Source organism: Euleptes europaea, chromosome 9 (assembly GCF_029931775.1).
Source record: "Euleptes europaea isolate rEulEur1 chromosome 9, rEulEur1.hap1, whole genome shotgun sequence".
Classification (NCBI taxonomy): Eukaryota; Metazoa; Chordata; class Lepidosauria; order Squamata; family Sphaerodactylidae; genus Euleptes; species Euleptes europaea.
In genome coordinates, this window is record NC_079320.1 from 91551355 (window position 1) to 91564531 (window position 13177).

Consider the following 13177-nt stretch of genomic DNA (forward strand, 5'->3'; position numbering starts at 1 on the left):
TCCCCAGGGAGATTTGTTTCTCCCACTCCATTGTTGTCTTCCACCAGATGGCGAAGACAGTTTCGTTTGGCATCCCCTCACTGACCCAACCTCCTGCTAATGTTTAAATGTCTATGCATTTTGTTTAATTGTTGTTTTTAAATTGTTTTTATAATGTGTGTTTCCCTGCCTTGGGAACCCTGAGTTGGGTGGAAAGGTGGCATAAAAATGTTTACAATAAACACATTTAAGAAGGGGGGAGAGAGAGTGCTTAATCTCGATAAGTTCCAATTCAGTACTTTATATTGGATTCTCTCTTTGAAGTTCTTTTTTGTAGAACAGTGAATTTTACATCTGCTACAGTATATCCAAGATTAAAATGGGGTTTATGAATGGAACCTTGGCTTACCTGTGAGGGTTCCTTCTCTACTGAGGGAGGAGGACATCTTATCAGCGGGTTTTATCGTCCTATGCTCAGGGAGGCAGGGGTTAAATTCTTTACTTCCTTCTCTCTGGGCTAGGCACCCCCCCTGCTTTCCAGAGTGACGACTTCCCAAGCAGGATCAAATTGAACTAATCACTCAAGAGGGAAAAAACATTGAAAACAAAGGAACTCGTAAACGTTAATAACATGAAAACTATTAACACAAACAACATAGGGGAATGGATCGATGATCGATTCCAGATGTCTTGCGAAAAGGTCCTGCGTCAGCTTATTTGGATCCCATTCTTCAACACGTGTTTATCTCATCTTCACCCAGGGCGGGCAAGATGTCCTCCTCCCTCAATAGAGAAGGAACCCTCACAGGTAAGCCAAGGTTCCATTCTCCAAGAGCTCGGAGGACATCTTATCAGTGGGATCTTCAAAAACTGCACATCACGGGTGGGTCAATCGTCTGCCACTAAGTGTTGGAGAACCCTTCTGCCGAAGGCGGCATCCGAAGACGAGAAAGAGTCTGTTTTGTAATGACGTGTGAAGGTGGAGAGGCTGGACCAAGTGGCAGCCTTGCAGATTTCTTCGATTGACGCTTGCTTGTTGAATGCGGCCAAGGTGGCCGAGCTACGAACTGAGTGTGCTGTTATCCCGGCCGGAACCGGAATGCCGCTGTGTTGGTAGCAGAGTTGTAAGCACTGACGGATGCAGTGGCTAATAGCTGAGTTGGACATTTTAGTGCCCTTGTTGGGCGGAGCTACTGAAATGAATAAGGAATCCGAACGTCTAATATCCTTTGTCCGGCATAAGTAGATACGCAGGGCCCGTCGTAGGTCTAAGGTGTGCCACCGTTTCTCCGTAGGATGGACAGGACGAGGACAAAAAGAAGGTAAGTTAATCTCTTGCTGTAGATGGAACCTTGAGTTAACCTTGGGGACGAAGGTCGGATCTGGACGGAGAACTACCTTGTCCGCGTGGAAGATACACAGACCTGGACTAGAAGAGAGGGCCCCCAGTTCTGAGACCCTTCTGGCCGAGGTGACTGCTGTGAGAAAAAGTACCTTCATTCTGAGAAAAGAGAGTGGGACCTCTCTCAGGGGTTCGAAGGGATGTTTTGTGAGTGCTTGCAGGACCACATTCAGGCGCCAAGTGGGAAACCTGTGACAAACTGGGGGGGGGGGAGGTAGCTGACACCCCTTTTAGGAAGGAGATGATGTGTGGGTGTCTGCCTGTAGTATGTCCTTCGAGATATGGGATTACAGTGGCTATGGCTGCCACCTACCTACGTAGCATAGACGCCTTTAGGTTCTTGGTCACTCCGTCTTGAAGGAATTCCAGTAAAGTCACTGTAGTGATGGACAATGGGTCCAGGTGTTTGCGACCACACCACCACGTGAATGCCTTCCAGGAGAAGTTGTATATACGGTTGGTTGATTGTTTTCTGGCAGATTGCATTGTGGAGACTACCTCGGATGAGTAACCCAGGCCTAGTAACCATCGCCTTTCAAGACCCACGCAGTCAGTTGCAGCCATGTTGGGTCTGGGTACAGTAAGGGACCCTGCTGTAGAAGGTCTGGGATCGATGGAAGTGGCCAGGGGCTCCGTCAAGAGAGTTCCCTCAGGGTCGGAAACCAGGGCCTTCGGGGCCAATGTGGGGCGATGAGGACGTGTGCCCTTTCTTGCCTGATCTTCCGGAGGACCCTCGGTATGATCGGTAGAGGAGGGAAGGCAAACAGAAGGCCTGGAGGCCAAGGTGATTCTAGCGCGTCCACCCCTTCCGCTGCTGGATGGTCGAACCTTGTGAAGAATCTCGAGGTTTGGTGATTGTCGGGAGCTGCAAACAGGTCCACAACCAGAGCACCGAACTTCTTTGATAACAGTAGAAAGACCTCCTTCTTCAGCGACCACTCCCCCTCGTCTATTTGTTGGCGGCTCAGCCAGTCAGCCTGGGTGTTTAGTGTTCCCTTGACATGTTCCGCCCGTAGGGAGGAAGTTGGGTTTCTGCCCATGACAGGATGCTCTCCGCTTCTGAATGAAGGGTTGAGGAGCAGGACCCCCCTTCCTTGTTCAGATGAGCTTTCGCCGCCATGTTGTTCGAATGAGAATGTGTTGACCTTGCACCAGGGGCTGAAAGCTGATGAGGGCGTTTCAAAGCGCTCGCAGTTCGAGTCTGTTGATATGTAGTCATTTTTCTGCGTCGGTCCACTGGCCTTGAGCCATGTGGTGTAGGAAAGTGGCTCCCCACCCCTCCAGGTTGGCATCCGTGAAGAGTTGCACGATCGTTGTCTGGATATAGGACTGACCCTTGGCGAGGTTGTGGTATTTGGTCCACCACCTCAAGTTGATCTTGAGAAGAGATGGTATGGGGAGGAGTGGGTTCCTCTTCAGAGCGATCTGTGCCTGATAGGGTTTCAGGAACCATTGTAGCCTTCTCATGTGAAAACGAGCCCACAGAACTGAGTCGATGCATGAAACCGTTAGACCCTGTAGCTTGACCAGCGACGAGAGGCCGGTGGATTTGGACGAGATCACCTTCTTGGTCAAGGAAGCGATCTTGGTAATCTTGTCCCTCGGAAGGAATATCATGCTTCGGGTCGTGTCCATGGTCACCCCTAGATGTCGCAGGGACTGCGTGGGAGCGAGCTTGCTCTTGTTCCTGTTCACCAGAAAGCCATGGCATTCCAGAACCAACAGCACCGTGTTTGTGTGTAGCCTGGACAGTTGGTTCGATGGGGCCATCACCAGTATGTCATCCAGGTAGGGGAACACGTGGATCCCTTGTTCTCGTAGATGAGCCACTAGGGTCACCAGGACCTTCGTGAAGACCCTTGGAGCTGATGACAGGCTGAAGGGGAGGGCCCTGAACTGGAAGTGAAGATTGTTGTAGGAGAACCGAAGAAATTTGCGATCCAGGGGGTGGATTAGAATGTGCATATACGCCTCCGTCAGGTCTATGAAGGTGAGGAAGGATTGTGGGCGAAGGGCATCTACAATCGAGCGCAGGGTCTCCATCCTGAAGCGTCTGAGGCGGATGTACCTGTTCACATGCTACAGGTCCAGGATTGAACGCCAGTCGCCGTTGCGTTTGGGCACGGTGAAAAAATAGGAGTATACCCCGGAGTATAGTTCTGATGGTGGAACTGGCTCGATGGCTTTTATGCTTAGGAGATGCTCTATTGCGGATCTCGTGTGGCCGTTTTTCCGGCTTGAAGGAGGGGTGTGAGGCAACGAAGCGATCTGGGGGAATCTTGCGGAATTCCAATCTGTAGCCGTTGCGAATGATGCTTGTTACCCAAACGTCTGGGCGAGTAGGTTCCCAGGAGTGGAGGAAGTGATGTAGTCTCCCGCCTACCGGTAGTTGAGTGTAGTCATTGCTTTCCTGGCTTGTCATTGAATCTGGAAGGTTTGTCTTGGTTGTAGCTGAATTGAGACGACTTTCCGAATCTGGAGCCTCTACGGGCGAATCCTCTTCCGGAAGACCAGCCTCCCCTTTTGCTATCAGCCCTGGGCCGGGACAGGGTGTGGGAGGTCCGAAAGGGCCGGTAAGCAGAGTACGAAGGCTTGCCTTCCTTCTTGAGGTACTTGGGGAGGGCCTTCTTTTTATCTTTTGTCTCGACGAGGATATCGTCCAGTTTGGTCCCAAAGAGACGGTCTCCCTCGAAGGGGTAGGCCAGCAGAATAGACTTCGAGCCGTTGTCCGCTGACCATGGGCGGAGCCACAGAGCGCGCTGGGTGACTGCGGTTGCTGCTAGGGCTCTGGCAGACAAGGTAACTGAATCCAGAGTGGTGTCAGCCAGGAAGGTCGCCGCCTTGAGGACCTGATTCAGGCCATCCAAGAATCTTCTGTTGTCCTGCGGGACTAAATCAATTAGTTTTCTTGACCACATAATACATGCACGAGATACTAGGGCTGCAGTGGCTGAGGCTTGAATAGAGGTCGCAGAGGCCTCGTGCGCCTTTCTGGCGGCGTAGTCTGCCTTCCTATCTAGGCGATCTCTTATGTTACCTGACCCATCTTGAGAAACCAGGCCGGAGGAATGCAAATCCGCTACTGGGGATTCCACTAGGGGAACTTGGAGCAACTTTTCCCCCCTGGGCTCTAAGGAGTAGAGTTTCTTGATAGTGGCCGGGAACTGCCTGCCTGAAAGAGGTCTTTCCCACTTTGCCCTTACTAGGTCCTCGAAGTACTCAGGAAAAGGGACAGAACGTGATTGGCTTCTCAGCCTGGCAAAGAATTCCTTATTGCCCCTGAATTTGGCCTTGCTTTTGGTTGCCTCGTTCTGCTCATCCTCATACAAATCCAGGGTGGCCATAACCTTGGAAAGGAGGGTTTGGTAATCTTCCCCAGCAAAGAGGCGAGATTGCTGATCTTGGGAAGTAGGTTCCTCCCCCCCCCACCTAACACTTCTTCTTCTCCGGAGGAGAAATTCGCCTTCCTCCCTCTCGCTTTCGTCGGAAAATGGTGGGGAGGGAGTGGGTTTACTGGGTGGAGGGGAATGTTGCCTAGCTGCCCTGGAATACCTGGCATGGCTAGAGGCTTTGGGGCCGCTTTGACTTTTACGTTGGTGACGATCGAAGACCGATGACCCAGAGGAAGAGGCTCTGGAGCTGGCAACCTCCTTAAAAACGGACTCCCCGGCTTGGGCGAATTCCTCCCGAAGGGCTTGCCTCATGAGGTCGATCATAGCCTGATTGCCCACACCTCCCACTGGCCTGGGGAATGGGGGGTTGGTACGTTACCGGACCCGGCTGTAGTCTCGACTCCCGTGTCCTCTGTCCGGCAGGACGCTGAAGCGCCGGGATCCGACTCGCCCTCGTTGCCCCCTTGGGCCGAACGGGGAGTGGTGGCGGCCATTTTGTCTTCGCGGCCTTCTTCGCGCCGCTTTTCGAGCCATCCTCGGAGCTCATCTTTTTGTTTGCCGCCGATGACTCCGCGTTGGGCTTTAGCCGTCAGCTTTTCCAGCGGAGTTTTGAGGATGTCTCCTGCGCCCGCCGGGGCGAGAGAAGCCCGGAGACTTGTTCCTCGTCCCCGGACATGAGCTCCTCGAGGCTCTCTTCCCTGCTGTCTGCCATTCTCCTCGGGTTTTGGGCGAGGAGGGGGGGAGGGAGAGGAGGAGGATTAACGTCACACAATTTAGGAAAATTGCGAAGTGGGGAGAAGAAGGGACAAACGTGGGATGTTAGTTAGTGAGGTGTAGAGAAGGAATGGATGGGAGAAAGGAATAGAAAAGTAAGCTAGCTGAAGAGCCTGCTCAAAGGCCTGCTGCTCCCTCGAAGGCAGGAGGAAAAACTGGAAAGCAGGGGGCGTGCCTAGCCCAGAGAGAAGGAAGTAAAGAATTTAACTCCTGCCTCCCTGAGCATAGGACGATAAAACCCGCTGATAAGATGTCCTCCGAGCTCAGTTGGAGAATGTTATATTCTTTGATGGTGTAAATGTGTCACTTTAGGGACTGACCTGTTTGCCCAGTATAGATAGCGGAAGGGCATGATAGGCACATGATGGCAGATATTAAACTGGAGGATGAGCAAGTGGGCGGGCTCAAAATGCTGTCGCTGATATTATTAGAGCCTGTAATATGTGGGGACAAAGATGGCATCTAGGTGTGTCGTAGGGTCTGGTGCCTGAGTGTGTTTCTGTTAGGTGGTGTATTCTTACAGGTGAGAACTTGATTTACGTTACAGGACCGCCCACAGGCAAGGGAAGGCCTACCGCCCAAGGCTTGTGTCATTATCCAGGATAGGCTGAAGGACTTTGATAATGCATTGGACTGGTTTGAGCTGGGAACTGTAGATGACAATCAGGCACGTTGTGTTGTCCCCCCTTGAGACTGTCTTGTAGCAGAGGCTGTTTCTGGATGCCAGTCTGGCTTTGTTGACAATGGGGTTCCTAAACCAGCTGAAAGAGGAGCAGGGATAGATGGAATATATTGAATAGAGACACTTTGAGGAGAATATTGAGGTAAAGGTACCCTATTGCAAGGACCCATGAGATGATGTCACATCCCAACGTTTACTGGGCAGACTATGTTTATGGGGTGGTTTGCCATTGCCTTCCCCAACTGTCTACACTTTACCCCCAGCAAACTCATTTTACTGAACTTGGAAGGATGGAAGGCTGAGTCAACCTTGAGCCGGCTGTCTGAAACTGACTTCCGGTGGGATTGAACTCAGGTCGTGAGCAGAGCATTGACTGCAGTACTGAAGCTTACCACTCTGTGCCACAGAGCACCATGAGGGGAATATTAAGCAGTCAAAAATAATATTGAACATTCAAAATAGCATCCAGTGCAATAATGCCCACAGTGAAATGCAAACACTCTGAGCTCCAGCATAATACTAAGCAACCTGTATTATTCAGGAAGAGGAGGTGAGGTAGTCAAAGAAGCAGAGCAAGCTGGTCAGGACAGCAGCGGCTTCTAGTTATCTTTCCAAGTAGGATTCTGGACCAAGGACACAACCTCCTGGAGGAAGGGGAGAGTCCCAAATGTTTAGGGGCGGGAAGGATGTGTTCTGTGAGCAGTTTGGTTGCAGAAACAAGAAGTAGCTCCCAACTGTCCAGTATTGGGGCATAAGTGGAGAAAAACATTATTCACAGAAAGGGTTGGTTTGATTGGAATCTTTTGTTAGAGAAGAATTCTGGTGCCGAGGTGCACCTTTATTAATTTCCAAGAAGTCCTGATTCATTGTCAAAAGCCTTCATGACTGCATGGGTCTACTTTTCTCTGGGCTACCCCTGAACTTCGTGAGTACTGATTGACTCAGACAGGGTGCTGTTTTATGGGGGGGGGGGTAGATGGGGAAATTGCAGCGCCTTTCTCAGCGCAGGCACCAACCAAGGGAGTTTAATGGGGGAGTCTGAGGGGAAGCGAGAGGCAACCACAAAGCGTCTCCGAACAAGGATACATGAGTCAAAGTCCTGTGAGAGTTCAGCATTGGGGCAAGGAGGTTGCGGTCCTGCATCAGTAGCCTTTTTTTTGGGTTGCTTGGTATAACAAAGTGGGCATACAGTTAAAGAAACTAAGAAAACATTAGGAATCCCCCATGGATTCACTGTGGGTGGATATACTGGGCCCTAACGATTAATTAAAAGGTGTACTATTCCCCCCCCCCCCACAAAACTGTGAAGCAGATCTCAAGATGCAGAGAAAAATAAAGGAAGAGATCAAAGTGGGAAATGTTGTGGTCCTGGGCTTCAACTACTCTCCCACTGGCTGACCAAATGTGTGCTTGAGTCATGCTGTGGTAACGTGGTTTTTAGGCATCATAAATGGCTATGCAGTTGGTCACAGAGCCAATTAGAGGTGTATCAACTTTGGACTTGGTTCTCAGCAAGACTTGAGACCTGGTGTAATATGTAAATGTTGTTGCACCAAATGGAAAAAGTCAGTGACCTTATTACTATTAAGTTCAGCATTTGTGTCAATGGAAAGCTGCCCCTAAAGTACAATCACATTTGATTTCAAAAGAGGGAACTATTCTTGACCTTGTTTGCAAGACAGTAAACACTGTTCTTCCTTGTACATGAAACTTTATTCACAGCTTCAACATGCAATAAAAAAGGCTAAGGTCCAGACAAACGTATAGCTAGGGTTGCCAACCTCCAGGTGGTGGCTGGAGATCAGTTGTAATAGCAGGAGATCTCCAGCTAGTACCTGGAGGTTGGCAGCCCTAACTATAATAGACCCAATTTTTTTCGGTAAACCCGGAAATAAAGCTGAAATACTCCTTTACTGGTATGGGTATTCGGCTTATTCCGGGTTTATCGGAAAAAAACAATGGGCCCAATAAACCCGAAATTTACCATTATTATTTTTTGCACAACCCTAACCTCCTCTTCTCTCCTCCTGAGAAGTGTGGCTGCTTGGCTTTTCCTTTTCTAAAGGCTGTCAGGCCCCGGACTTCCAGTAAAACGTTCTCTGAGAGCTTAGCCACTGTTTCCTGCCACTCTACTCTGAAGAAGAGTTGGTTTTTATATGCTGACTTTCTCTGCCACTTAAGGGGGAATCAAACTGGCTTACAATCACCTTCCCTTCCCCTCCCCACAGCAGACACCCTGTGAAGGAGGTGGGGCTGAGAGAGTGTGACTCGCCCAAGGTCACCCAGCTGGCTTCATTTGTGTAGGAGTAGGGAAACAAATCCAGTTCACCAGATTAGCCTCCGCCGCTTATGTGGAGGAGTGGGGGAATCAAACCCGGTTCTCCAGATCAGACTCCACCGCTCCAAACCACGGCTCTTAACCACTACACGCTGGCTCTACTCAGTGGGAAGCCTCCCTCCAGCCTCAGGAGACTTCCTCCAACTTGATTGGCTCTCCTGCAGGAGGAAGACGCCACACATTGTTGACAAGCTGTCAAATGCAGCCAAAATGTGTGCATGTTTGTTTGGAATCAAGCCCTACTGTCTTCATTGGTATTTACTCCTGAGTAAATGTGCATAAGACTGCAGGCTTAATTGCTTTCTTTGATTAAAGCTGACTCGTTGCTTGCAAATAAACAGAAGATCACTGAGAAATTCTAAGGGAACAGACACCACTCAAAGGTGCATCTTCTGTGACTTTATTGCATAGGTTGTTACAAGACACACAGATGGAGAATATGGTTGAAGCAGTTCTATGTGGGTCCTTTTAAGGACTCACCTGTTCATAATACAAAATTACACTTCACATAGTTTTCATTTTTAAATATACAATACAGAGAAGGGGCACAATTTACACTAGTACATACTTATAATGTGAAGAGAAATGTCTAGATGCTAACTGAGAACACCTCACCCCCTCCCGCTGAGATTTCAAGATCCATCTGTAAAGCCCCATGGACCACAGCACTCATTTGGCCCACTATGATGAAGTACTCAGACACCACTCAGCTGCTGGCTTCAGGCTTCCTGAAACCTCTCTGTAGCCTGGCGCTGTGGAAGCAACCTCTGAGCCGCTGGGCTTGACCACATGGACAGGGAGGGCAGCAGGAGAAAGGGGACCGCCTTTGTGCCCATGCCAGGAGAAGTGACATCGACACGGTTGTCTGTGTGGCCATGTCTCTGAGCACGTGTGCACCCTGGGGAATCTTGGAGCATCGGAATCAGGACACTGTTCTGCTGAGCCTTGATGTGCGAGGGGCTTGAGGGGAAATTACACTGATGTTGGAGCTCGACTTTAAAGGCAGCAGCTTCAGGGACTGGAAGGTCCCATCCAGGCCTTAGTTAGAAGAAAGTGTTCTACACAGTAATTTCGCACACACACACACACACACACCCTCTTCAACCGATGAGCAAATTCAGTCCTCTTAAAATAAATGTTTTCCCCCCGGGCCCAGGCCCGTCAACAGGGTTAAGTGTTGGAAAGCCGAGGAGAAATGCATCAGCAGCTCTATTTGGAAGGAAAGAAAGAACTAGAGTAGCTCTCTAATGCTGCGCTTTGCATGTCAATATATGCTTCTTAATAAACTGTGCCTCTAATACTCTGGGTAAACAAGGCCAGGTTAATCAAAAACAATGCACACCTAAGCGCATGGTTAGTCATGCTGACAGTTACTTGAGGCCAAACTGAGCTTTCAATCCTACTCTTCCAACAAACTGAACCTGCTCAACTTTCCTTTCTTACACAAAAATCCCCCAAAACTTTTACAAAGTGCAAATATTTACAGACTGGATGCTCATGTAAACAGAAAGGCAATGAACAGGAAATGGGGATTTCTCCTACCGTGTGTCACAAAGGAGTGACTGAGATTTCTCTTTTTACTCAGACTAATCTCAGTCCTCTGCCCAGTCCAGAGCCATATCCAGTAGACCCCCTAAGTAGCCTGTGAAAGGGTCACCACCCTCATATGTCTCACAGCCAAGGAGCTGGCGCAACAGACTGTGCTTCGTTAACTAAGTTGACCTCGGAATCTGAGAGGCTTTTGATTATTTCAGATCAGTAATGAACTGTGACCAGCTGAGATCAGTCCCTAGATTGTCCTCATCAAAGCCAGGGAAACTGACATCAAGCAGGATTTTGCTCAAACTCTCATTCATGGTGTCCAGGAACAGGCCCTCTTGGAGGGAACAGTTTTCAGAGAGGACAGAAGCTTGAAACTCTGGAGGTGACTGGTTGCTGGATGCAGGAGAGCTTATCAGCGGTCCTGAGACCATTTCGTTAGCTTCTGTATTTAGAAGCAGTGGCTGAGGGGAATCAAACATAGATGGTCTCAGGTCTAAATTCTGCTGGAGGGACAGTAATGCTCCTGGAGGGCTTCTCCTGGGGCTAACATCCTGTGCGCTCGTTTCCTTGACTAAAGGTACCAGTTTCCAGGGATCAGTAACTGTCAGGGAAGGGGTGGTCATGGGCATTTTACAAGGGGTGGAAGAAGTTGGCAGCTTGCAAAACAGCTCTTTAATTTGAGTTTTAAATGGGCCACATCCCCCCGAAGAGCAGTTAAGGCGGGATGCGTCTCCCACAGGATAGCCTTCTTGCCCCAAGGGGAAATGGTGTTCCAGTGTGAATGAATCTGAACCACTGCTGGAAGGCGTGAGTAGGACCGGCTCTTCCTGGTGAGGCAGGGCCAAGTGCTGTTTCCTTCTGGGTCTGCTCCTCGCATGCAACTCGGGCCTCTGTGTGTCCCGCGTCTCCTGGGAGGGCTGCCTGAGAGCTGCCAGCTGCCGCTCCGCCTTTCCAGACACTGGGAGGAACAAGTGCAGCTCTCCGTCACCCTGCACCGGCAGGTCTTCCACAGGCAACACGGGTTGGAATGGAGCCGCCCATTCATCAGACTGGGAAAAGTCACTCTCCTTTTTTATAGCCAGGACTGTGGGGAACAATTCCCTGTTGGTCTGACACGTGTCCTCCTTTGTGGTCTGATGGGAAGCAAATGGAGATGATCCTTCCCCACAGTAAACCTCCTGTTTTATGGAGATTTCAGGTAAGAGTAGGGTTGGCTTCACACTCGTTGGCAACACCTACAAATGACATGCAGAAAGGAAGAGGACGGATCAGAGCTGCAAACAAGGGATTGGTACCAAAATCAGGTCTGGCGGTGTGAAAAGTTAAGGACATCATTACATTAAAATGACTTTTTTCATCGTGACTGTGTGTGATCTGTTTAATTTCATTGTAAGCATGCGTGTAACCAGGCTTCCACAAATGTACTTGCCAGTGTGACACTGACAAAGAGGAATCTCTTCCTGCTATTTGCATTTCTTCATGAGGACAAAGCAACGGGCCCCTCCTTCCTGAACCTGGTGGTGGAAAGATGGTGGTAGGATTTGAATCATAGTCTGCATTCTTAAACAGGAAAGAAACTGTATTACTAACGGTTAAGCTAGAGCATATAGCTGTCGTGAGTACAGATCTAAGGAAAATAAGTTACAGTACAAGACAGTTGTTCCCCCTTTGGTAAACTCCCCCTTTCGCCAGCCCCTACACCAGTGATGGCGAACCTTTTAGAGACCGAGTGCCCAAACTGCAACCCAAAACCCACTTATTTATCGCAAAGGGCCAACACGCCAATTTAACCTGAATACTGAGGTTTTAGTCTCCAGCCACCACCTGGAGGTTGGCAGCCCTAGTAGAGGAAGGGAAGGGAGAGGGATGGAGAAAGGAAGGAACTGGGAAAGGAAAGAGAATGAAGGAACTGGGGAAGGAAGGAAGAAAGAAAGGGGGGAGGGACTGAGAAGGAAAGAAAGAAAGAAAGAAAGAAAGAAAGAAAGAAAGAAAGAAAGGAAGGAAGGAAGGAAGGAAGGAAGGAAGGAAGGAAGGCAGGAACTAGGAAAGGAAAGAGAAGGAAGGAACTGGGGAAGAAAGGATGAAAGGAAGGAAGGAAGTGGGGGAGGGACAGAGAAAGAAAGAGGAAGGAAGGAACTGGGAAAGGAAAGAGAAGGAAGGAACTGGGGAAGAAAGGATGAAAGGGAGGGAGGAAGAAAAGAGGGGGGAGAGGGGGAGGAAGGCGGGAGACGGCAGGCCTTTCTCTGGCGGATGTGTGGCTGTTGAGGGGCCGCCTGTCCCTCCGCGAGCGCCCTGAGGAGGAGGCGGGGTCGGGCGAAAACGGCAGGGGGAGAGGCGCCTGAGGAGGAGGACGATGGCGGCGGCAGCCTGGAGCTGGACTTTTGGGAGCCGCCTGAGGGGGACGAGGAAGAGGAAGGCGGTGAGGAGCTGCTGCTGCTGGAGCCTGGAGGAAGAGGCCCGGCCTCGTTGCTGCTGGCCTCCCCGCCGCCTGTCAGCTGTTGCGGGGCAAGAGGGGGGGAGAGGAAGAAGCCAGCCGCGTGCGTGCGAGGCAGGAAGCCTTCAACCCTGCTGACGCGCCGATGCACGCACGGTGTGTGTGGGGGAAGGTGCTGTGTTGGCGCTCTTCCCTGCCGCCCCCCTGCAGAAAAAAAGTTACAACCTGCCCTTTGTAGTGCTTAGTCAGGGAGCGCTCGGCGAGGGGGGCTGGGGGGAGGGGGCTGGCGACTTTTTCGCGACTCTCCCTGCTGGTCGGAGCTGCTCTGCCCATCCCCCCTTCTCTTCTTCCTTCTCCTCTCCCTTTGCGCGCCTCGGTGCCGGAGCCGCTGGCACGGAGTTGCCTCCCACGCCGCCGGATTTACAATGGAGCGGTGCCGAGGTGGAGATGGGCGGGGCAGAGCTGGAAAGGCCTGTGGCTAGGAGGAACAGCTGAGCCGTGGCTGCAGCTCAGCTGAGAGAGGGAGGGGCACAGATGACCCGGGAGGCCTTTTGGAGCCCACCAGCGCGTGCCGGCAGAGAGGGCTATGCGTGCTGGAGTCGGCACGCATGCCGTAGGTTCGCCAACACGGCCC

The 13177-nt window shown here is 50.7% G+C and overlaps 1 protein-coding gene across 1 annotated transcript in view; it reads right to left on the minus strand.

Annotated features, from left to right (window-relative positions):
* Positions 1–10312: 10312 nt before the first annotated feature.
* Positions 10313–13177, minus strand: part of FOXM1 (forkhead box M1) — a 40499-nt gene continuing 37634 nt past the window's right edge. The window contains exon 7 of the mRNA XM_056855898.1: positions 10313–11344. Within this exon, the coding sequence (XP_056711876.1) occupies positions 10313–11344 (1032 nt within the window). The remainder of the gene's footprint in view (positions 11345–13177) is intronic.